The following is a 23286-nucleotide window of genomic DNA, read 5'->3' as shown; positions in this document are numbered from 1 at the left end:
GGAGACAAGGCGTATTTAAGTAGATAAAAGCACCTTCTCTAGCATGCCTAAGCTGTCTCAATTAGGGAACTACTGAAGTATTAAATTTTTAGTAGAATAACATAAACTTTTGCCAAGAATGTGAGGTGTTGGATTGCTACAAATTTAGTTTGGTGGCCCTTGGACACTGGTAACATAGTGACCATCAGAGTCCCAGGGTTGACTCTTTGAATGAACTAGGAAGCAATATGTAAGTCTAAATGACCACTTTGGTGAGTGGCTGATTTGTATCAAATCCTCCTAGAACTACTTTTTCAGGACATGACTTTGTATTTGTTGACATAAAGGATTATATAGACAGGAGCCTGTGAGAAGTAGTACCTAGTCAGAGTTGTTTTCCTTTGTCTTTAAATAGGAATAAAAACAAAGAATGTCCAGCCACTAGTCATGTCATAGTTTTTATCATCTTTTAGAAACCAGGGAACTGTTTTAATCATAGTTCCAAATCCCGTCTGCTAGCCTCCAGTGACTGTGGTCCTCCTTGCTAAGTCCACTTGCTGTGCTAGACTTTTACTCTTAGTTGTGTGTTGGCTTTGCTGGTCTTTTTCCAGGACACATGGCTTTCAGTTAAATATTCTTCATTTCACCAGTAGAATATAATGTCCCCTCTTCTTTGAGGGCACTAGATTTAAATTTCCTGATGTTATTTTCCTTATGAAACATGGTAAGAGAAAGGCAGAACTCCACCCTTATAAAAGATCATCATAGCTGGGCTTCTATAGAGATCTTGGGGGTTCTTAAAGATTCCTAAAATGTTTGACCAAAATGCAAGCAATCTCATTCATCCTGTTTCTCTCTTCTGCTGTCCTCTTTCTCACCTGTCTCCTTCTTTTTTCCTTTTTATTCTCTTTCTGTCTCTTCCTCAGCTGCCAAATTCACTCATTCTTTTTCTTCCTTGTGTATTTTGATTCCCTGCACTTCTACTGCCTTATGTGAGATATGATATTGTAGTGGGAACGAGGGCTCTTTGTTATGAGTAATATGTGTAATTAACAGATCATCAAAACTGATGCTTGAGTAGATGGTGTCAAGCCATATTTAGCAGATTGGGTTTGAACACCTGGCAGAACAAGTTTGGTCCAATAAAAAGAGCGGAATTCTTTCCCTTTTAAGAGCTCTCAAGACACTGGTTACATCTAAACCATAGGGGTAGGGGAAGGGTGCCGTTTGCCGTTGTAATTCAGACGGAGGGATCACCTGGCAGAGGAGGGAGCGTTGCTTTTTTAGGTGTTCCCCGCATCGCCGTACACGTGTCCCTTTGATGTGTGGAGAATGCTTGAGAGAGGCAAAGCAGGGCGATTTCTGTGGGAAGCTAGACCAGCCTCCCTCGTTACATAGGCTCGTCCTCTGCATTGCATCCGAGCTTCAGTGATTTGCTGTTTGGAGACTGCAGATTTGCATAGAGCCCCTCGCTTCGCCAGCGTGTGTGGTTCTTCTTTTCTTTTCTTTTCTTTTTCCTTTTCTTTTTTCCCCCCACTCCTTTGTGTGCTTCTGCTTTTCCCCAGCTCCCTTTCCCCCGTTCGATCCCCGCTTCCTTCATAAGGGTGCACTCTTCCCTCTGAACCCCTCGCCGGGCGTAAGTGTCAGGAGGCGGCAGACGCGGAGACTGCCTCGGGAGCAGGCGATGCGCGCCGCTGCTCCGCGCGCTGCCCGGGGGAGGCTGGCGCGAGCGGGCGAGCCGGCCCGGGCTGAATGGAGGGACGGGGCGTCTCGAGTCCATGGGGTCTGCTTCTCCGTTGAAAGGAGGTTGGGCCGGCGAAGTGGCCTCCCCAGTCCCCCCGCACAATGCTAAATGGATTTACCTAGTGGATTCGCGGTGGATGGCTGTCATGTAGAAGTGAGGACCCTCCGGGAGGAGCTTTAAACCATTTCCCCGCTCCCCACCCCCCGGCACGCACTCTCGCCCGAAACTCTTTGGGAGTATCTCTCGAGAACCTGGAGCCCCGGAAATCTGGGAGCAGCCGCCCGCTCCGTGCTTGCTCTTCCCCGGGGCTGCCTTTTCGGACAAGCCCCCATCAGCTGCATTCACCTCGGCTATGTTTCGGATTCTTTGGGGTGCGAGGCACGGCGGACCCCAGGACCCCGAGAAGACTGTCCGAAGGAGGGAGAGGATGGGTGCCCTGGCGCGGTGAGGCGGCCAGCCCCGCAGCCCACCCTGAGCCGCCCGCTCCCCGGCGCCCTCTCCCCTCACCGCACCCCAAACTTTGCCTCCCGCGGCGGCTGCCCCTCGGCGGGCGCCCAGCCATGTACCAGAGGATGCTCCGGTGCGGCGCCGAGCTGGGCTCGCCCGGGGGCGGCGGCGGCGGCGGCGGCGGCGCAGGGGGGCGCCTCGCCCTGCTCTGGATAGTCCCGCTCACCCTCAGCGGCCTCCTAGGAGTGGCATGGGGGGCGTCCAGTTTGGGAGCGCACCACATCCACCATTTCCATGGCAGCAGCAAGCATCATTCAGTGCCTATTGCAATCTACAGGTCACCGGCATCCTTGCGAGGTGGACACGGTGGGTCTGCGATGCCAAGTTCTCGCGGGTTTAACTCCCTCGCGCCCCCCTTTCGACCCTGCGCTCGCTTCTCGGCCCTTAGGGCTCGTAGAAATGGGAGCGCGAGAAAGGGAGGTGCATTTGGGTGTGTTGGGTGGGAGCCACTTATCTCTTTGAAGACAATAGAAGGGGGCTGGAGGAAGGCGTCGCGGGTGTTTGCGGTGAGGGGTGGGAGGGGCGTTCCTTGTCAGGGTGCCGGGAGAGCGACGTGGGCACCTATTAAAAGACCATCCTTGGCCCCGCGGGAAGGGGGCGTTTCTAGCGAGAAGGTCACTCGGCGTGGCCGAATGGGGAGCCGGGCTCAGCCCGGGGACCTGAGCTCCTGAGAGAGGAGGGCTCTGCCGAACCTTTTGTCTGTGCTCTGTGTGCTGCCCCACCTCCTGCCCATTTTCCCTGGTCTGGGGGAGGGAGAGGTTCCAGCCCACACGTTCCTCCAAGGAGTGCCCAGACTGCAGTGACGGTGAAGTGGCAGGTCCCGGGACTCACTAAACTGGAGGCTAATTCCATTTTCCTCCACCTCTTCCCTTCATTGGAGAAAGTAGGAGGGTGATGGAGGCACCCTCTCTAGTGCCTGCCAACTCCTACCCAGTTTAGAGGGGACCTCTGAACACCATCCCCTTTCCCTCATCCCACACACTTACTTCTTTTTGGACCATGTCTGAAGGCTGCTGGGATAAGGGAAGTCCTGCTTTCTCCTTCCTCAGAGTATAGTGCTTCCCAAGGAGGGCAGGTGGGTCAATGCTGGCTGGTCTAAGCCAGGAGGTCTGCCTGAAGGAGGAGAAGTTAGACCAGAGAGAAGCTGTTCTCCTCACCGGGAATTCCTTTGTAAAGAGCAGAGTGTGGAGACGAGCCTTGGTTAGCAGGTTTCTTCTCCAGAATGACCAGCAGTGTAAGGCCAGGTTCCTGGCATCTTCAGATAAATGCCTATTTCAGATTCCCTGAATTGCCAATAAATAAAACATAAACTGTTTTTTGTGAGTCTTCCCCCACTCCCAATTCTTCTTCTTCCCCAATGTAAAGTCCGCTGCTTTAAAAAGCGGGGCGAAAGTTATGGACACTCATTTTTTTTACATCTCTTTCCCCCTCTTTTGCTTGTAGGGCCCCTTTCCCTTTCAGACTTGGTTCCTCTCTGGATCCTTTGCCCCTCTCCCTAGGTAATTCCTCTCCCCCAGCAGCTGCTAGTTATACTGGGATGGCCCCCTTCCCCAGGGACTGGCTTCCTACCTGGGGACAGTTCTGGTTAAATGTGAGAGGTTAGAGCCTAACCCAGCTGAAGAGAACAAATCCGCTGGGCACCTCCTTTGGGAGTGGCCCAGGCACACCTCACAGTGGGCCCGGGAATCCCTTCCTTTCCTTCTCCCAGTTCCCTCTCAAGGACTCTCTCCAGTTAAGCGTGCCTAGGCTGGAGACATGAGTGATGCCTCCAAAGGGGGCTTTTATGGAAAAAGTGACGGAAAGGATAGATCCCTCAGACACAGCAAGGAGTTGCTGTTGCTCTCCCCGCTCGCTCACAGGATTCTGGGAGCTTATTGCTCCCTTTCCCGGGTGCAGTTCTCACCCACTGCCTGGCCTTTGTGCAAAATTATGTGAGTCCTGGGGGAGGGAGGCGAGCCCAGGCACATGAGGGGCAGACAGAGCGTGGGTGCGGTGAGCCAGATGGGGGTATGCAAGGGGGTTGGGCGCTGAATTGTACCAGTGGGAAGCACTTGGCTAATAATCCATATGCATATTAACTTCTCCTTCTCTGTGGCTCTGCCTCTCTCCCGAGGGATGTGGCTGAAAAGGGAGAGCGCCTGGGGGACGTGGGGAGAGGAGAAAACCAAGGGAACCCTGCCGCAGAGAGGACACCTGTCCTCTCACCTCTGTAGCTTCTACCCCAGTCAGGCCCCCGTCTGCTGGTCTCTACAAACATTTCCTTCCCTCCAGAATATAGTGATTGTCTCTGTACGTGAATGAAAAACCAGACATATCTGTCGCTGGGAAAGAGAAAGGATAGATGGATAGTGGAGGAAAGTGAGCAGCGGTTGTGATTATTCTTTTGGGTCAGAAAACTTTCTCTTTTCTTTGAAGGTTCCATAGTATGGTCGTGTTTGTTACTTTTTGAAACTCTCCCCACCCTGCTCACACACGCTTTTGGAGGAAGCTTTCTGATTCTTTCTTTGCCCCCCCTTTTTTTAAAAAAAAATCAGAGTAGCAAACTTACCTGTCAGTAGCCAACCTCCGCCAAATAAAAGCCGGTGTGAATTTTTCACACTTCAGATCTTGCCTCCCTTGAAAAGAGGGAAAAAACTCTGGCTAGAGAACAACCCAAGAACATTAAAGATGAAATAAGCCTCTGAGGATGGGGGATGGAGAGATGGGAGTGAGGTGGGGATGCAGAGGGGCTGAGAGCGGGGCAGGCAGGGTGATGGCTTAAAAGAAACCTAATAAGAAAGAGGTGATGGTGAATTTGTTGGGTCAATAAACTCCTTGAATATTCAGCTAATTAGACAAAGGGCCCACAAGGAAATAATCTTTGAGCCTAAGAGACGAGGGTGAAGGGAAAACACAAAGGTGAATGACAACATGATAAATTCCTGGCTGCAAATCAAGGCAGGTGTAAATGAGGTTTGGTTAAAAATGTGAGACTATGGCAAATATACATATGTAGATGAACACACGAGCTACCCTGTTTGCTTATAGTAGAATTTCTTGGAGTCATAAGATATTTTTCTCATAATAGGGAAAGAATATATGTGCTTGAATGTGTAAAAGAAAAATCATGTGTGGTGTATTTTATGGAACAAAATTTAGCCTATCCTCTATGTTTTGAAAACTGCTGGGTTGACTATCCAGGTCCATTCTTCTTCATTTTCTCATCATGCCATGCTTCATTTGCACTATTATGAGGTGTCACTTACAAGGATTGCAGGGTGCTGAAAGCACTCATGGCTACCCTGAGCATCTTTGTGCAAGCTGACCCAGTTGCAGAGATTATGATGAGGATTTTTTTTAAAAATGCATATGAGAAGCAGGTTTTGAGATCACTGCAGGATCCCATTTTATTTTGCATGTACTTAAAAATATAAAGGTTGAAAATACCTCTATAGAAAAATTGAATTTTCCTAGTCAAATAAATGGAGAACTGTGTGACTGTAAATGATAAAAAGCAAGCCTGCTTGTATTTAAGACTGCTACTTAAAGCCAGCAAGAGTTCAGAATAAAGCAGTGTGTTCGGTTGGTATTGCTTTAGAGATGTGCCATATGTGCCAAACATAGAATGATGTCAGTGCAATGCTCAGGTTTCCATCTCTGCTCCTGGCTTTCCTAAGTACCTCTGCATACTTTCAAAAATTAGCTTAGAGCCTCTCAATAATCTCAGGACATAAAGGAAGGAGAAAACCATCATAGGAATGAGCACACCAGTGCCAGCCGTTCTCCTCCCACAAATATGAGCTCCAGAAATTATACTGCCTTGATTAGCTTTCACTATTAAAGGGCAAAGGGGCTTTCCCAGAAGGAAATGTTAACAGATTTTAAAAGTGTGGTTTATAATTGAGGTAGCCCAATGCCGTTCTATGAGGAAAATAATTGTATCTTAAATTTATAATGTTTCTCTTTCTGAGGCACTTTCACACACATACTAAACTTCTAAAAGGAGTGGGGGCTTTTGGAGGGAATTTGAATATCCTTTTTCTTGTAGAGATACTGAGGCACACCGCAGAGGCACCAAAAAATGGAACCAAATCTCTGGTCGGAGTCAAAGAGGAATTTCTGATAGAATCAACTCTGCATGGCACTTAGCCCAGAGCAATTCCATGAGCTCAGAGGTTTTGAAACTTGAACTGAGAGGGTCCTCCATGTGCTTTGATGGTTGATCTCTTGGAGCAGAAATCATTACAAGGACCAGGGCCTCACATTTTGCTTCCAGCGTGTATTAACAAGAGTGAATCCTGTGAGAGAGGCTGATGGCATCTGCCTGGTGTCCCATGGATCATGTCATTGATTCTGAGGAGGGTTTTGTTTCTCTTTTGTTTTTCTCACAGGCAGGAGGGTGCTGTTTGATAGAGTGGTCCCTTTGCTCTTTTGTCTAGCAACCAAGAGAGTTAGCAACACCTTTCAAAATATACTTGACTTTACTGTGTTGAAGAAAAATTTAGCTTTTCTGGTAATTAATTCATATGTGTTACCCAGAACATTTTTGGCTATGAATATTCTGCTGAAGTAGATGTTCCTACCACACACCTCTTCCTTACTTTGGCTTATTGGACAAAAATGTGCATCACTGCAATGATTTTTTTTAAAATTAATTTATTTGTTTTTATTTTTGGCTGTGTTGGGTCTTCGTTGCTGCGCACGGGCTTTCTCTAGTTGCGGCGAGCAGGGTCTACTCTTCCTTGCGGTGTGCGGGCTTCTCTTTGTGGTGGCTTCTCTTGTTGCAGGGCACGGGCACTAGGTGCGCGGGCTTCAGTAGTTGTGGCGCACGGGCTTAGTTGCTCTGCGGCATGTGACATCTTCCAGGGCCAGGGATCGAACCCGTGTCCCCTGCATTGGCAGGCGGATTCTTAACCACTGCGCCACCAGGGAAGCCCTGCAATGATATTTTAGACAAGATGGTCAGCTAATATTCCTGGAAGAATCTTTGAATTAATTATGGTCCAAGTAATCCAAGACTCTAAGGTCTTGGTTGCCCTCAACTTTAACATATTGATTTCTTAGATTGTGCATTCATTCATTTGGTAAATATATGATATTATAATATGGGCATGTTTTTGTGTTTGTGCACCAGGTACCATGAAAGGTCAGGTAATAAGGGGGATAATGGGAGCAGAGGTGAGAGAGGAGGAGCTAATATACCCAAGCACGACCATCAAAAATTTTTGCAATTTAGTTCCCCCAATACAAGCTATTGTTAGAAAGAGTTAATCTTTTTTAATAAATTTATTAATTTATTTATTTAATTTCGGCTGCATTGGGTCTTCGTTGCTGCTCGCGGGCTTTCTCTTGTTGTGGTGAGCAGGGGCTACTCTTTGTTGTGGTATGTGGGCTTCTCATTGCGGTGGCTTCTCTTGTTGCAGGGCACGGGCACTAGGTGCGCGGGCTTCAGTAGTTGTGGCACACGGGCTTAGTTGCTCTGCGGCATGTGACATCTTCCAGGGCCAGGGCTTGAACCCGTGCCCCCTGCATTGGCAGGCGGATTCTTAACCTCTGCACCACCAGGGAAATCCCAGAAAGAGTTAATCTTTAAACAAGCAAACAAACAAAACCTGCCCTTTGAAAACAAGTAGCCTCTGAGCATAAATACAAAAACCATAAAGTTTACATATGTGTAGCAGTCATCTGGGACTCAACATGAAATGATCTGATAAAAACATCAACAGTGAATTTCAGCTACATCACTTTGTATTATCCTTTAATATTAATGTTCTAGAAAGAGCTCCTTGCACAACTGCTTTCCACCAAGTTGTTGCATATATTTCCTCTAACAAAACATAGAGCCTTTTATTTTTCAAATAGAGATAAGGCTTGTTTTGCAAAGGTATTTAAGACAGGGAATTCATTGATTTAAATTCTCACTAATGTATAAGTAATTGAGGCAGCTTGGTCTGGTGAAGATAATTCTCAAAAACATATCTATGTGAAAATTTGGCCACTGCCACTTACTAGCATTGCGTAAATTTACTAAGCTCTGTATCCTCACTAAGATTGTTTTTTCAATCTATAAAATGAAAATACAATGAGTTACACCTCAGTGAAGAATAAATGAGACCATGAATTTGATAAGTGCCCAGACGACAATAGGCCCCCAATAAATGTTTGTTTAAAAAAAGACATTTAGGTTGTTTCCACATCTTCGCTATTATGAAGGGTGCTACAATAGACATGGGAATGCTAACATATCTTCAAAATCCTGATTTCAATTCTTTTGGATAAATACATAGAAATGGGGTTGCTGGATCCAATGGCAGTTCTATATTTAATTTTTTGAGGAACTTGCATACTCTTTTCCTCAGTGGCTGCACCATTTTGCATTCCTACTCATAGTGTATAAGGGTTCCAGTTTCACTTCTTTGTCAAAACTTGTCTTTTTGATAATAGCCATACTAATAGGTGTGAGGTGATATCTCGTCGTGATTTTGATTGAATATGTAAATAAAATGTGGAATATACATACAAGGGAATATTATTCAACCTTAAAAAAGAAGGATATTCTGTAGTATGTGATAACGTGGATGAACTCTGAGGACATCATGCTGAGTGAAATAAGCCAGTTACAGAAAGACAAATACTGCATGATTCCACTTATATGAGGTATCTAAAATAGCCAAATTCATAGAATTAGAGGGTGGAATGGTGGTTGCCAGGGGCTGGAGAAAAGAAGAAATGGGGAGTTGCTAATCAACAGGCATAAAGTGTCAATTATACCAGATGAGTAAGTTCTACAGATCTGCTGTACAACGTTGTGACTAAAATTAACAATACTGTATGGTATACTTAAAATTTTGCTACGAGGTTAGATCTCGTGTTAGGTGTTTTACCATGATAAAATACAATTTTAAAAAAATTAGAAGAGATTTCAGAGAGAAGACACATCTGGTGGGAAAAAACAGACCTTGAAATCAGGAGACCTGAGTTCTAGTTCTGATTCAACCAGCAATTAACTGTGTGACTTCTGGAATTCAGTTACAGCTTTGAGCATCAGTTCTCTCCGAGCTCTAAAGTGTGAGGAGCACATACCTCTCATTTTAGAGATGTGAAAACAGAGCGCTAAGTAATGTAAGTGAACTGGACTCATAGAGTCACAGCAAATTAGTAGCAGAGTTGGAAGCAGAGCTCATATCTTCTAACTCATCTTCCTCCTTGTTTAGAATACTCTTCCTGGAAGCCTGTGCTCCAACAGTGAGGAGGGGCTACACTAGTTTATCCACAGTTTTTCCTGAACTCTGTATAACCTAAGGCAGTTCTTTTTAGGTGATTAACTAGGATTAGAACCTTGGTCTTTGAGAAGAGAATATAGCAACTGAACTAAGTTCCTGTAGAGAAAACCATCTTTGCACAGTCAGGCAGTGCCTCATTTACACTCCATTGTGTGCCTCTTTTTAATAAAAGACACAATTTTTTTTTGAGGTGTTAAGGATCTTAATAGTAATGTTGAGCAAGACTTTTTATATTGTTTTGTCATTCATATGCTTGTTTTTTTTTTTTTTAATTGGACAAGATCCTTTCCAACTTTGAGTTCTAAGATTCCTTTGGCAATAAGGATCTCTTAAAATCCTTATACTCTTGTCTTTTCCCAGAGCTTTATTGATTCTAAACATACTGTAATTGGAGATATTTTTGCAAAGATTGTATATAGGTCCCTTAAGCCATCCATGTGTCCTCATCGTTAGGTAGTGGTGGCTTTCTTAGGTGCACAAGAGCCGTGGTATGGGGGTCAGGCTCAGGGTACTTGCCTGGTATTTGCTTTTCAGCTGAGGTCCTAAGGAATGTCTCTTTGAAAAGCACCTGCTTCCTGTAACTTGTTCTTTTTGCCTAGTCCTTTTTGGGCTGTGTAGGGTGAAGAGTATTTCTCCACACAGAAATTGGTAATACCTTTTAAAATATTCCATTCTCTCACAAAATGAAAGAGTGTTTTCAGTGTTGATCATATAACAATGAATTCCCTCAAGCTTTTGACAGAACTTAGTAAAAACAGCTATATTTTAAGAATATATTTCCACAGAGCCCTCGTGTAAAGTGTCTCATTTAATCATCATCATAACGCTGGCCGGGCTTATGATCACCATTTCGCTGACAAGGAAACAGATTTAGAGAGGCCATGATTCTGCCAGGGTCACTTAATTAATGAGTAGCCGCAGTACTTTTGCTTTCTCACTCCAATATGTTAAGAGGCAGGGTTTTGAAAAGAATACTCCATTCGAATTTAGAAAACCTAAGTTCTGTCCCGCTGTCATCACTTTCCAATTCACTACTCCAAAAAAAAAAAAAAAAAAATTGTTTGTTCATTAAGAATAAAATTAGCCAAAAAAAGGTAGCTAACCCATATATTTATTAAGAATTTCAGGTGAATATGGATATGAAATGTATGTCTCCATTCTAGTGGAAGAAATTTTAGTTAATATTGCATTTTGATATTTAACTGAAAAGTAGCGTAAGGTGGGGATGGATTAAAAAATGAGGGCCATTATCAAATTCAACTTAAAGCATCAAACTCAGGCAGTGGTAAATAATGTAATTAGTCAAAAAATAATTACAATAAAATACTTTATGACTGAAAAATGATGATTCCTGGACAGACTTCCTCTTAATCACCAAGTGTACAAGCCGCTAAGAAGAACCTGCTGTGTCTATTGTATGAACTTAATATCTATGGCGTTTGTGAATTGGAACTGAGGTAGAAAGGTGTTTCTCCAGTTTGCAGTCAGAATACTTGGTTATGTACATATTAGGTTTTACATGAAGCTTCTATGAATCTTGTAGACATTTTCATTGTGAAATTCAAAATATTAGACTTTTTTGGCTATAGGATCTCCAGTTTAAATGTATTATGTAATGTGACCCACAGTTTTTAAAAGCAAGGTTACACTCTTTATTCTATGTTCATGTACATACTTGGTGATTTTTTTTTTCCCATGTAACTAAATTGATGAAAAAACATTATGATATATCTATGAAAATGATCAGTGAGAAAGAAACAGAACTTTTAAGTAAATGGTAAGGGAGTGATTTTTAATGTGCGGTGGAATACAAGGCAGAGACATTTATTGACTTGGACATCACTTCTGCACAGTTGTTTTGGTTATCTGAGTTGCCATTGGACTAACATTGGTACATGTAATTATTTATATGGTTCAGCCTGTCTTGGCTATTAGTTACCATCTGGTCATCATGACTACAGGACTCAAAAGCTGCTAAAGAAAGAGAAGTGGTATTTTTGATGCTTCTTAAAGCTGAGATGATTTCAGATTCTGAAATCTCTAATTTTACATTAAGATTGAATTATCTAAAGTGTGGATAGTTCCACAGCATAAAGCACATTGCTACGAGTGACTGTGATGCTGTTCTAAAAAAAATACATTTAGGGCAAATATGGAAGCTCACTGTTGTGGTACTCATATACTATGCAATTAACACTTTATTTGGGCAAGCAGCAGGATGTTTTGAAGAGATGTGTGGTTTTCCTGATGAACTTCTCTTTCAAATTTTTCAAGGTAAATGCTCTAGTTCGTATCTATGTCATTTTATATGTAGTTGTACTTTTCAATTATCAGTTATATAACAAGCTAGTATAGAGAAATAATACTGAAGCGTGATTAGTTTAAATACCTCTGGAAATTTTTGCCATGAAGGTATATTATAGAAATTAAACTTTCTCTTTATTTTGCAGAATATTATTTAGTAGTCTACTTATTTTATATTTCATATTGATTTCTGAAAATCTTGCCATTTTAGACTATTTGAGCCTATATTCTCATTGTAAATTGATTATTCTCTACATTACATCTTTCCAAAGTTGAAATAACAAAACATTTCTCAGCACTCTAAGCTACACTTCCTTGAAGACCTCACTTAACATTTCCAAAATTGCAGTGTGCTGTATCAGTCACTTTTCATGTCTACTGTCCAAGTATTAACATATGCTGGAATAAGATTAATAATAAATGAATCTCTGTCAGCAAAGTGGTTACTTGGACATGCTGTTGTATATGCAAATAATGTATTTGGTTTCCCCACTCATTCTTTTCCTTGGGACTTGTCCTAAATGAGATAATAGAGTTGTTGATGCTTCTATTGACAATTTTTCATACAGTTATCAAAAGTAGAACACTGCTGATGAGTTTCTGATAAATATCTTTATACAAAAGCCTTGTGCTTTAGTAGATACACAAGGTATTGATTATCTGGTTGCCTTTTTAATGACTAAAATATATAACAACAGTCTATTTGTACTTGCCGGTAATAAAATGTTTGCCTCAGTAATCTTATTTTTAAACATAACACTTTTTGTCTTTTTCTTTTCAATACAATAAATAAAAGTTTTAATTATCGTTACCCAAGAAATTAATTTAACTCTTGGCTTATAGCAAGGAAGTGACTTAAATATTGCAGGGGTATTTCACTATCTCAATTCTCCCCAGTAAAAATGCTGTGCAGAGAAAGAACTAGGGCTATGTAAAGTGGTAGCAAATGGCCAGTTACATCACTTATTTATTCAAAAATCACTCAGTGCTTATTATACATCAGGTGCTATTCTAAGCCCTTAACAAAATATCGGCTCATTTAATTCTCACAACTCTGTGAGATAGGTAATATTAATTTCCCTTCTACACTGAAGGATAGTAGGGCACAGCAAGGTTAAGAGATGACAAAGTTACAAAACTAAAGTTGTGGGGCCTGGATTTAAACTGGAGCAGGCTCGCTCTGCAGTCCATGCTCTTAATGCCTACAATGTGCTGCCAACAGACATAATTTATCCTGACTGAGCATTGTGTTTTCTCCTCCAGCTTTTATCACCAGTGGTACATAAGGGACCAACCGTGGATGACTGTCTGGATTTACTTTGTTTAATTTACAAGTCATTTCGCTGAAGGTTTAGTGCCTCATCCTCATCTTCCAATTTGTTTTTAAGCATCCTGCTTCTTAACTACACAGGGCATCAAGCGGCCTCTCTGTGCCTCCCTTCCTTGTTACTTTATTTGGTTTGACTGATTTATTAATCTCGATATCCACCACCACATCAAGAGTAAAGGAATGATTGATTTAAGATCCTTATTAATGTTTATTAACTTTTTTCACTCTAGTTGGCAAATACATTCCCCACCAAATTGATAGATCTGCTGTGATAATAGACTAATTTGCAAGTGCAGCCATGATTTACAATTAAAAGGAAACAATTGCAGTGTATCTGATTATGTGATTATATTCTCATGAGATGAAAGGAGTCCCTCTGTAAATAGTTAAATAAAATTGTATAGTTCTGGAGGCAGGGTATAGAGAAAAGACTTACAGTAAACTACTTTAAGTATTTATCCTAATTTTAATTATGGTTTCTTAATATGAAACCTTTAAAATTTAAAAAATCAAACTGTGTTGGTTGCGTGGCATTATATGACTACATAAAGAATTTAAGCATTTTTTCCACTCATTTCTATTCAGACTATAACGTAAAGCATCATTCAAAAAGGATGGTAAATGCTTTGGAGTTTGAATCTCTTAGCTACATTTTTCTTAAAGATTCTTTTGTTTCTCCAATTTAATATCAGAATTTTCATTCCAGTTTATTTACTGGCATTACATTCATTCCACTTATACTAACACCACATGGATTCTAGGAATTCCCTAGTGAGATAAAGGATTACTCTTTTAGATGTCTTTGTATACACTAACTAACTGACTTTGGGCAAGTTTCTAAACTTCTCTGATCCTCAGTTTCTTCAAGAGTAAAATAGGACCTGTGATATCTCCTCTGTAGGGTTGTTGAAAGGTCCAGATACTTTATGTAATCATCTGGCACAGGACCTGATAAATGGCTGCTACTCTTCAAGTAATGGATTAACCTCCCTCCAACAGTGGCTCCTCTCTGCTCTGGACTCAATTAAGGAAAAAATCCAGGAAGGACTGAGGTTAGTTATGAAAGCAACTATCCTCAGAGTCTTTAAAACAGTTTGTCCTCTTATCTTGCTAGATTGATTTGGTGGATTCTTTAAGTGAAGGCAAGGGGTTGAAGTTGAGATCCTTTCCTGGTGTTTGGTTAATCCAAAAACGGATGACACAGATATTAACAAGAGGATATAATGCAGAAAACCAATAATTTTTATGCCCTTTGTCCATGTGGGAGTTAAACCAGGAAACCTGCATCAGGGCTTTACTGCCAAGGCTATTGATGCAGCTTAGGGTTGGACTTCGTTTCGTATTGTTATCATTTAGAAAATTCTTTTAAAATTTAGATTAGGACTCATTAAGATAGGGTAGGGAGGAGAGGGCTTTGATGAGGAGGAGAGACTTAGGAAAAAATGATTCCAGCTTTTTTTTGGCCCAATCGGCCTCTGAAAATGTCAGCAAACACAAAGCCATCTTTACCTGGCTGTACAGCAAAAAGAGGTTTAGGTAAGAGAAACAGTATTTCCTGGCCCAGAATCAGTATGTCACTTCTTTTACTGTGGCCACTCTGATGCTTATGCCTTAGCCAAATGCTAAGAGTCGAGCATTTAAACAGAACATAAGCATCTCAGAATACTAAATCAAATAAAATTGGTCAGCAACTGTGATTTAATCACCTGCTTTTAAAATATAGCTAGCCTATTTCTTAAAATAAATGTTTAACAGGAACTTACTATCCATGCTTGATTTTTCCCCCCTCTTTCTAAAAAGTAGGAAGGCATTCTTAACAAGAGCAAAAAACACCACCTTCACTCCACTTGTGCTATTTTTTTTTAAACAATGAAATGACTGCAGATTTAGTTTTTCTTAGTCATCCCAGACACTTGGGTCTGACCACCAAATGAATGACTCTGTGTGTGTGTGTGTGTGTGTGTGTGTGTGTGTGTTTTCTTAGACATGCACCTATCAAACGATATAAATATTATATATTTTTTCCAGCCTTGGAGAAAAACAGTATAGAAGAGACCTGATTCTTAGTTTAGCTGTAAAACACAATGCTGTGCTCACTAGACACCGGTTTGGAGCTGCCAGAGAGGACCACGTTCTTGAGTAATGGACAGACACATATAGAGACCAAAAGCCCCCCAAGAGCAGGGCAGTGCTCCATCCTTTGTTTGCCTTTAAGATGCCCTGATATCCTCACTGGTAAAAGTCTTGCTTCTGCCAAGAGAAAATGATAAAGGAGAGAGATGTAGGGAGCTGACTTTCTGTTTTTACGTAATTTCTTTCATTCAGCCTCTTCATTCACCATATGCAGATATTTAGGTTATTACCAAAATGTGGGTGTTTGCACACTCTCTGCTGGCAAGTCACTCTTCCAGTGAGTGCCAGGATTGCAGAGACCAATCAATCAACAAGTGCTTATCGAGTGCCTGCTACTTGGGGGAGGACATTATCTTACTGTCTGCAAAGGGCACAGGGTCTGAAAGAGGCGTCAAAGCTATTCTGCTGCCTCAGGGTTTAAAACTCAACCTGCCTGCCTGTGTTCTTACAGCACTTCAAGGAGGTCTTCCAAGTGTCTTAGAGTAGCCAGCAGGAGAGGTGAGAGCCATCTCTTCTTCATTCCACCACTGCTTTACAAACATACCAGAGGCTCCATCGACCCATCAGATGGACTAGACCAGTACAGATCTTCCTTTATTGCAAATTTCTATAGGAAACCGACCAATGACCTGTTGGTATTTGGGGAGATGTTTGATTGCATTTCCACTTCCACATTTGTAGAGCTCTTAATGTTAAAAAATTGTTTCTCGTGTTTTAATCTCACATGATATCCACAATATGCCTGTAAATTAGGCATGGCAGGTTTTGCCCCATTTTGCAGGTGGGGAAACAGAGTGGCTTGGTCACTTTAAGTGACCTGACTTAGTCACATGTTTATAAATGGCAGAACTGGGACTTAAATACAGCACACCGGTTCTCAGAGTCCGGTGCTGTTTCTGCCACGCAAATAGGTGAGCACAAGTAAGGAGATGAGTAGCCTAAGGATTCTGTAGGAATTCTGGGAAAGAACCATTAAAAGGACCCAGTCTCTGCAGACCTATTGGGATCATACAAAAAGATAAAAGGGACCAAGGCCCTATAAGATAGAATAAAATAAAAGCAGAGGTTGTTTGGTGAGATGGTCATGATTAGAGATCGACTATTAAATACATTTTGTTAGTGTGATGGTTTAATTTTCTTGTTGCTTATTAGGGTTTGTCTTTAGAAAAGAAATGGGGATTCCAGGTTGGAGGACAAACTCGTTGGCTTTGCTCATTGCTGAAATAACTCAAAACATATCCCGCGAAGACACTCAGGCTTAATACATCTTTTTTTAACTAACGCTGTAATGTTTTTTAGATGAACAGTGACAAGAGGCTGTATATAATTAAAATACCCAATTACTTGTAGGAAATTATTTAAGGGCACTTGGAAAGTTGAGATATTCTGTCAAGAACTTAGTAATTAAAGCGTTTGATTCTTCACAAAGATGACAAAGAAACTTACAAAGAGTCTCACTTTCGAAATATATTTTGCTTATAATAGTATGAAAAATGATGCCCAGCTGGCAAGATGGTCAGTGTTCCCCCTGAAGCAGAGACCTCTCCAACAAGGTGAAAGGGAATGCTTCCAGGTGTTATCAATTAATTTAGAGATTATGCTGAGATATATTTGAAGTATGTGTTTGTAGTGCACAACAGTAAATAATCACAGATACGGAAATGTTTCTAGAATGATGCATAGAAGGCCTCCTTTACGCAGAAACAATGATATGTTCACACTGTTAGTTGGAACTGACTTTATAGCTAGCTACAGTCAGCAGGGCATGATTTTTGAGCTATATAAATAGCCATGAATATCTAAATGTTTCTCCTATTGCCTGTGATTTCCACCATAAGAGATTCATTCTGCAGTGTCTTGATAACTTTTATTAACATTTGTTGTATGTTGAAAGAGCATGAAATTTAGAGTCGTGGTCCACCAGTTGCTGGCTGAGTGATCCCTCTAAAATGGGATAAAAATGACAATCCCTGTCCTTATTGAACCATATTATGTGAGGAATAAATGACATAATGCTTGTGAAGTGCTATATAAATTATATTTAGGAAGAATAAAAACATTTTAATAATAAATGTAACCCAGTTACTTAGGAAATAGTCATACACAAAGCTGATGTAAGCTGATGGTTCTTAAAATTCAAACTGATCACTGGACTTCCCTTGTGGCCCAGTGGTTAAGAATCTGCCTGCCAATGCAGGGGACATGGGTTCGAGCCCTGGTCCGGGAAGATCCCACATGCCGTGGAGCAACTAAGCCCATGCGCCACAACTACTGAGCCTGCGCTCTAGAGCCTGCAAGCCACAACTACTGAGCCCATGTGCCACAACTACTGAAGCCCGCGTGCCTAGAGCCCGTGCTCTGCAACAAGAGAAGCCACCGCAATGAGAAGCCTGCACACCGCAAGGAAGAGTAGCCCCAGCTCGCCATAACTAGAGAGCCCGCGCACAGCAGCGAAGACCCAACGCTGCCCAAAAAAAAAAAAAAAAAAAAAAAGTAATGATGAAGTAAAGACTGTATGGAATAAGTTTAAAAATATTTAAAAAAATAAAAGATTTAAACTGATCAGAATCACCTAGGGAGCTTATTGAAACTGCACTCCTAGAGATTGTACTCCTAGAGATTCTGTTCTGTAAATTTGGGGTAAGACTCAAGATTTGCATTTCTAAATACTGACTTTAAGAGACTGTAATGTAAATGGTTCTTGGCCAACTCTTTGGGGAATAAAACTTTGTACCATTATCAAGCAATATCTTCAACTGCTGGCTTTTACCTACCTCTTTCTAAGCCCCCAACACATATTGTCTGATGAACAAGTAGAAAATGATGGCTTTACATCCAGAGGATGCAGGAAATCACTAGAATGCAGGGAGAAAGATGTGGAAAGGTATCTCAAACCTGGCATCATCATGTTAGTGATCAATTGCTCTGATAAAATAATAGCAACGACACCAAGTTGTTAAGTCTATTGTCTTTCTCCTAGGAAAGACTGTTACACGTATAAATATTCATATAGGAAGAAGACTGCAAGCCGACTCCCATTAAAGGCTCACAGCTATTGTTTCAATGGAATGGGGTGTGCCTACATTCAGCCATCTCTGTTTTTGCGGTGGAGTTATACTTTTGAGGGTTATCTGCATGTCTATATAAGTAGAGACATGCACACACACACAATTTAAAAATCTGTCTGCAACCTCCTTTTGTCCTTCCATTTACACATTCTTTCATCCTCTATTCCCAGTATCCTTAGAAAGGATTATTTTAGTCTATAATGCAAACTAAGGTGTCATTTCTTTTTTTTTCCCCTCTATTAAAAAGAAGTCTTTTAATGGTTAACATTTTTTTTCCTTTGACCAAGAAAGCTTTGATGCAGGTGTTATTTCAGCACACATTTCATCATATCCTATGATAATGTTTTAGATTTTGTAACGTCTTTTCCAAGTTTCATCTCCTTTAAGGGTTGTGATGTTTTAATGTTAAATCTTTTATGAAATTCCTCTTTCTTGGTCTTCTTCCTAAATCATCTTTATCTTTCTGAAAAATGACATTATTATTGGGTTATAATTCTTCATTCTTTTTGACTTCATGTGGATGACAAGTATATTTCTAGAACCAGACACTTGGAGTAGGAAGAGGGATTTTAGGATTAACTGATTTTACAAATGTAGACTCTGAGATTAATACTCAGCTGTACGTTTCTTCCCCTGTTCTGTACTACTTTTGTCTCAGAGTAATCTAACCATATCCAAGCCATTCTTTGTGAAGAATTTTAAATCGAGCGACTCCCATGGCAGAAAACAAGCTCTGAGAAACTGAACAAGTTTTCCATTTATTGTTTGAGAATACCTTTTATTTTTGAGCCACTTTATTAAAATTTACTTGAACTGAGAGCAACCATAACTTCTATGTGCACCATTAAACTGACAGTTTAAAATTCTTTCTCGCTTAATTTATATTACTGTGGAGATTTTTTAAATGGAGAGAAAATACATTGGGGGTTGGGTGAGGTAGGACGAAGGAGGTATTGGGAGGAAGGACTTTCTACTGTGAATATCCTTGGGGATGCAAGGTTAAAGCAAGAGGACATGGCCTTGTTTTAATATTCCATCGTTGTTAATGAAAGAAGGAAAAGAAGAGGCTACCTGTGACTTTAAATTCTTTCTATCAAACTCTTAAGACATTTAGAGGTAATTCATATTTGAAATAACATTTTATTACTGATTATCAGTATTACTGTACAAGAGTTGGAAAACACAGAGAATAAAATTACAGCATTCATAATCATAATATCTAGAGATAAGCACTATTAAAACTTCATTTTTTTTTAGTAGTTATCTTTATATATTTAAACATTAAAAAAAGGAAGCCTACTGCATATACTGTTTTGCAGCCCCTTTTAAAATATAAATATATATGGAGAACATCTTTTCTTGAAATGAATTTTCTTCTAAATATAACTTTTTAGTCACTGCATTGTGTTCTAACTGGACCATACTTATTTCACCAATCCTTTTTGTTGTTGGACATTTAAGATTATTTCCGTTAAAAATTTTTATAAACACTGGTTTTATAAATGATACTTGAATATAAATATTTGTGTACAAAGTGTGGAAATTCTAAGTTAGAAGGTATAGTTATTTTTGGGTTTTTGGTGTTCATTGCCAAAATGAATTCTACCCCCAATCTCCCATTGTATCCCTTTACATTACCTCCTGTGCTGTCCCCACTTCCTGGCACACTGGCCAGCCCAAGCTATAATTACCACTTTCAGTTTTGGTCATTTTATAGGCAAAAATATTTGCTTCATTGTTTTAACTGTTTTATACTTTTTGATTTCTACTGTGTCTGAACATCTTCACATGTGAATTTGCCAATTATACTTCACCAAATTGCCTATTCATTACGTATTCTAGTCTGTCTAGTGAGGTGTTCCTTTTCTTCACGTTGATTTGTAAGATTCTTTATAAATGTTGTTAATCCTCTACTGTATTTATTGTACATGTGGCTAACTTTTTTCTCAAGTTAATTACTTGCCTTTTAATTTTGTTTATGGTGCTGTTAATGTATAGGGCTCTATTATTTTCCTGTAGTCAAATCTATTGACATTTTTCTCTATTGTTAATTCCATTTTTAGTCTCCTTTTAATCCTCCACTCCCTTGGAGATGATTCTGCATGTTGGGACATTTTTTATATTTCCACAGGCAGGAGATATTGAGCCAGCATCTATTCAGATAACTGTGAAAGAAATGACAAGAGACAAGGTGTGTTAGAAGGTTGACCAAGCAAGCAGTTAGGGGTCAAGAGTGAAGTGTAGGAAGCTATTAACAGCATAGTGAGGTCTTGGAGTTTAAGAGTGGGATGGGGGTACCAGAATTAGTAGAAACAGATTAGAGTGTTTCCAATTCTTAAGAACACTGCAGCCAAGAGAGAGAACTAAATATTAAGTCTTTCATCTCCTCTGTTGCTAGCCATGATGCTGAACTCTTTATATGTATCTGCTTTACAATGGCCTCTCCTTCAAGATGTTCTCTGTTGTATGAATTTTGTTGACTGCTTCATTTTTATAAGCAAGAACCCTAAGAGGAAAATCAGAACACACATGTACTAACTCTGCTTTGTAAGATTAAGAAGCATGCTGAAGTTCTTTTTTTTCTTTTTGTTATAGATTTTTTCCTTTAAAAATTTTTTTAGGTATAACTTAAATACAATAAAATGTATGCATTTTCAGTGCACAACTCGATGGAGGAATTTTTTTACCTATTTATATTCCTCATCCAGGTCAAGAGACAGAACATTTCTATCATCGTAGGATGTGGTTCTCAGTGGAGAACTTACCCACCCCACCCCACCCAAAACCACTGTTCTGACTCCTGTCATAGAGGATTTTGTTTGTCCTGAACTTTATATAAATGGAATCATAAAGAAGGTTCTCTTTTGTGTCTGGTTTCTTCGTGTCAGCACAGTATTTTTGAAATTTACCCATGTTGTTATATGTATCACTAGTTGGTTCTCTTTTATTTCTGTAGAGTATTCCATTGGATGGATATACTGCAGTTTGTTTATTGGTTCTCACATAGATGAACATTATGGTTTGTTTCCAGTTTGGGACTACTTTGACTATGATTATTCTTATATCAGTGTGGACACAGGCATTTATTTCTGTTTGTGTGTATACTGAAACTGGGAAGGCTGGGACATACAGTAGGCATTTTTTTGCTAGACACTGTACCAGTTTTCCAAGGTGGTCATATGAGTTTACCATCCCACTAACAATATATGAAAGTTCCAGTTGTTTCCACATCCTTATGTACGCTTAGTATTGTTAACCTTTTTAATTTTATACATACTGTTCGGTGTGGTCAAAATTTTATTATGGATATTGTGGCTGGTCCCAACAAAATGAAAAGCAGTATAAATGGTTACAAGCTGAAAAGTTCCTTAACAAAGAGAAGCCTAAGAATTATAGGCTATATGCTTTTAAAGCATTTTTAAAGATAGTATCAATTTTATATAATTAAAGAAGGTAACAAACTAAAGAGTTAATGGACACAAAACAACAAGTTAAATAATTCTAAGTAGTATTTGAAGATAAAATTCCATGTGAAAACTTCAGTTTTAATAATGTCTCAGGTCCTCTCTCATAACCTCCTGGCCTCCTTTGGTTATTCTCTTTCTCTTCCATTTTGTGCCTAAGTCTGCAGCTGCCAGCCTGCAATTTCATTTAATAGTGAAGTGTTATTTTAAGAAGTTAAAATACTTATATAAAAAATTGCTTTCTAATTTTATATGTGCTAAGTCTCTTGCTGTCTTTAGATACAGCAAGTACCATATAATAATCTCAATAAACATCTGAGGAGGAAAATTATTTTTAAAGTTGAGGAAAACTGTACCCTTTAAGGTAATTACTGCTAAAATTGTTTCATAGTTTTAGTTTAAATTGCTAGTTAATAATTACTGGAATTTATTCAATACATCTTTTAGCACAATACATTAATTAATGTGTTAAACATTGAAATTGGACTGTGAACATAAAAAAAATTTCTAAAATATGAAAAATCAGTCCACCAAATGAAAACAAAAATTTAAATGTGAGTTTGTGTTGATGAAAACTGATAAACATTATACAAATGTAATGAGAAGAGTAGAACACTTACTGTGCATTTCTTTTTGAAAATACATTCAAACAATAGAACATAGTTAGAAACTTTCTCTGGTAAATATATCTCTTCCACATTTTTTTAAATTTTATTTTCAAATTATTTTATGTATTGGAATCTATAGATTAGAAAACTGCAAAGAAGGAAAAGTAATATATTGAAATCATAGTCTTTTAACATGTTCACAAGTCATTAGATTAATTTTAAAGTAAACACATAAAATATTAGTGTAGCAATGGTGTGCATTTTATAATGTTAATTTGTATGTGACTTTTATCTCTGCATTGAAGAGGAATCTCAAAAATGTTCTTAAAATCAAAACCAAGCATCTTCTGATTCTAAATTCCAGATAATTATTTGAATAATACTGTTAATACTAGTGCAAACAGATCGATACACTGCTATTAAGATGTGCTCGTAAGCTTAAGGCAGTGGACTTGGAGTTAGGCAAACCCAGAATTGGAATCCCAGCTCTGCTTGGTGGTGTGACTTTGGATGTTTCCTCATCCATAGAATGGGAGTCATATTAACTCATCTTCTTAAGATATTTGAATGATCCTGTAAAGTTCTTATCACTAGAGCATCAGCAAATTTTAGTTCCACTCCTCTTTAGAGAGGTTAGGAAAACTGCTTTTCTTTATTCTTCAGCGGGACCTGGCGAAGGACATTGCAAACTTCTTCCCTGTCTCTATTCACATTCTTCTTTCCAGTGATCACCAATCCATAGGACCTCTCCTCTAAAAACCGCAGGTTTGGTGGCTTCATATCAGCACCATCTTCTGTCTTTTCAGCACAGGGTACAGTCTACATCCTTACTTTGTTATGATTCATTCTTCCCTTGGCATCTGTTTCACTCAACTACACTATTTTCT

General features: G+C 39.9%; 1 protein-coding gene across 21 annotated transcripts in view; it reads left to right on the top strand.

Annotated features, from left to right (window-relative positions):
* The window catches only part of NRXN1 (neurexin 1), a 1118934-nt gene that overhangs the window by 690739 nt on the left and 404909 nt on the right, over positions 1-23286 (top strand). For 4 of the 21 annotated variants that reach the window (XM_061168493.1, XM_061168492.1, XM_061168491.1 and 1 more), the window contains exon 1: positions 2284-2536. The exons of the other annotated variants lie outside the window; for them this stretch is intronic. In XM_061168493.1, coding sequence (XP_061024476.1) covers positions 2284-2536 — 253 coding nt within the window. Of the gene's footprint in view, positions 1-2283; positions 2537-23286 lie in introns of those variants that run through there. 21 annotated transcript variants of the gene reach the window in all.

This window comes from Eubalaena glacialis, chromosome 14 (assembly GCF_028564815.1).
Source record: "Eubalaena glacialis isolate mEubGla1 chromosome 14, mEubGla1.1.hap2.+ XY, whole genome shotgun sequence".
Classification (NCBI taxonomy): Eukaryota; Metazoa; Chordata; class Mammalia; order Artiodactyla; family Balaenidae; genus Eubalaena; species Eubalaena glacialis.
Note: the sequence above shows the minus strand (reverse complement) of the source record. Positions and strands in the feature narration are given on the sequence as shown.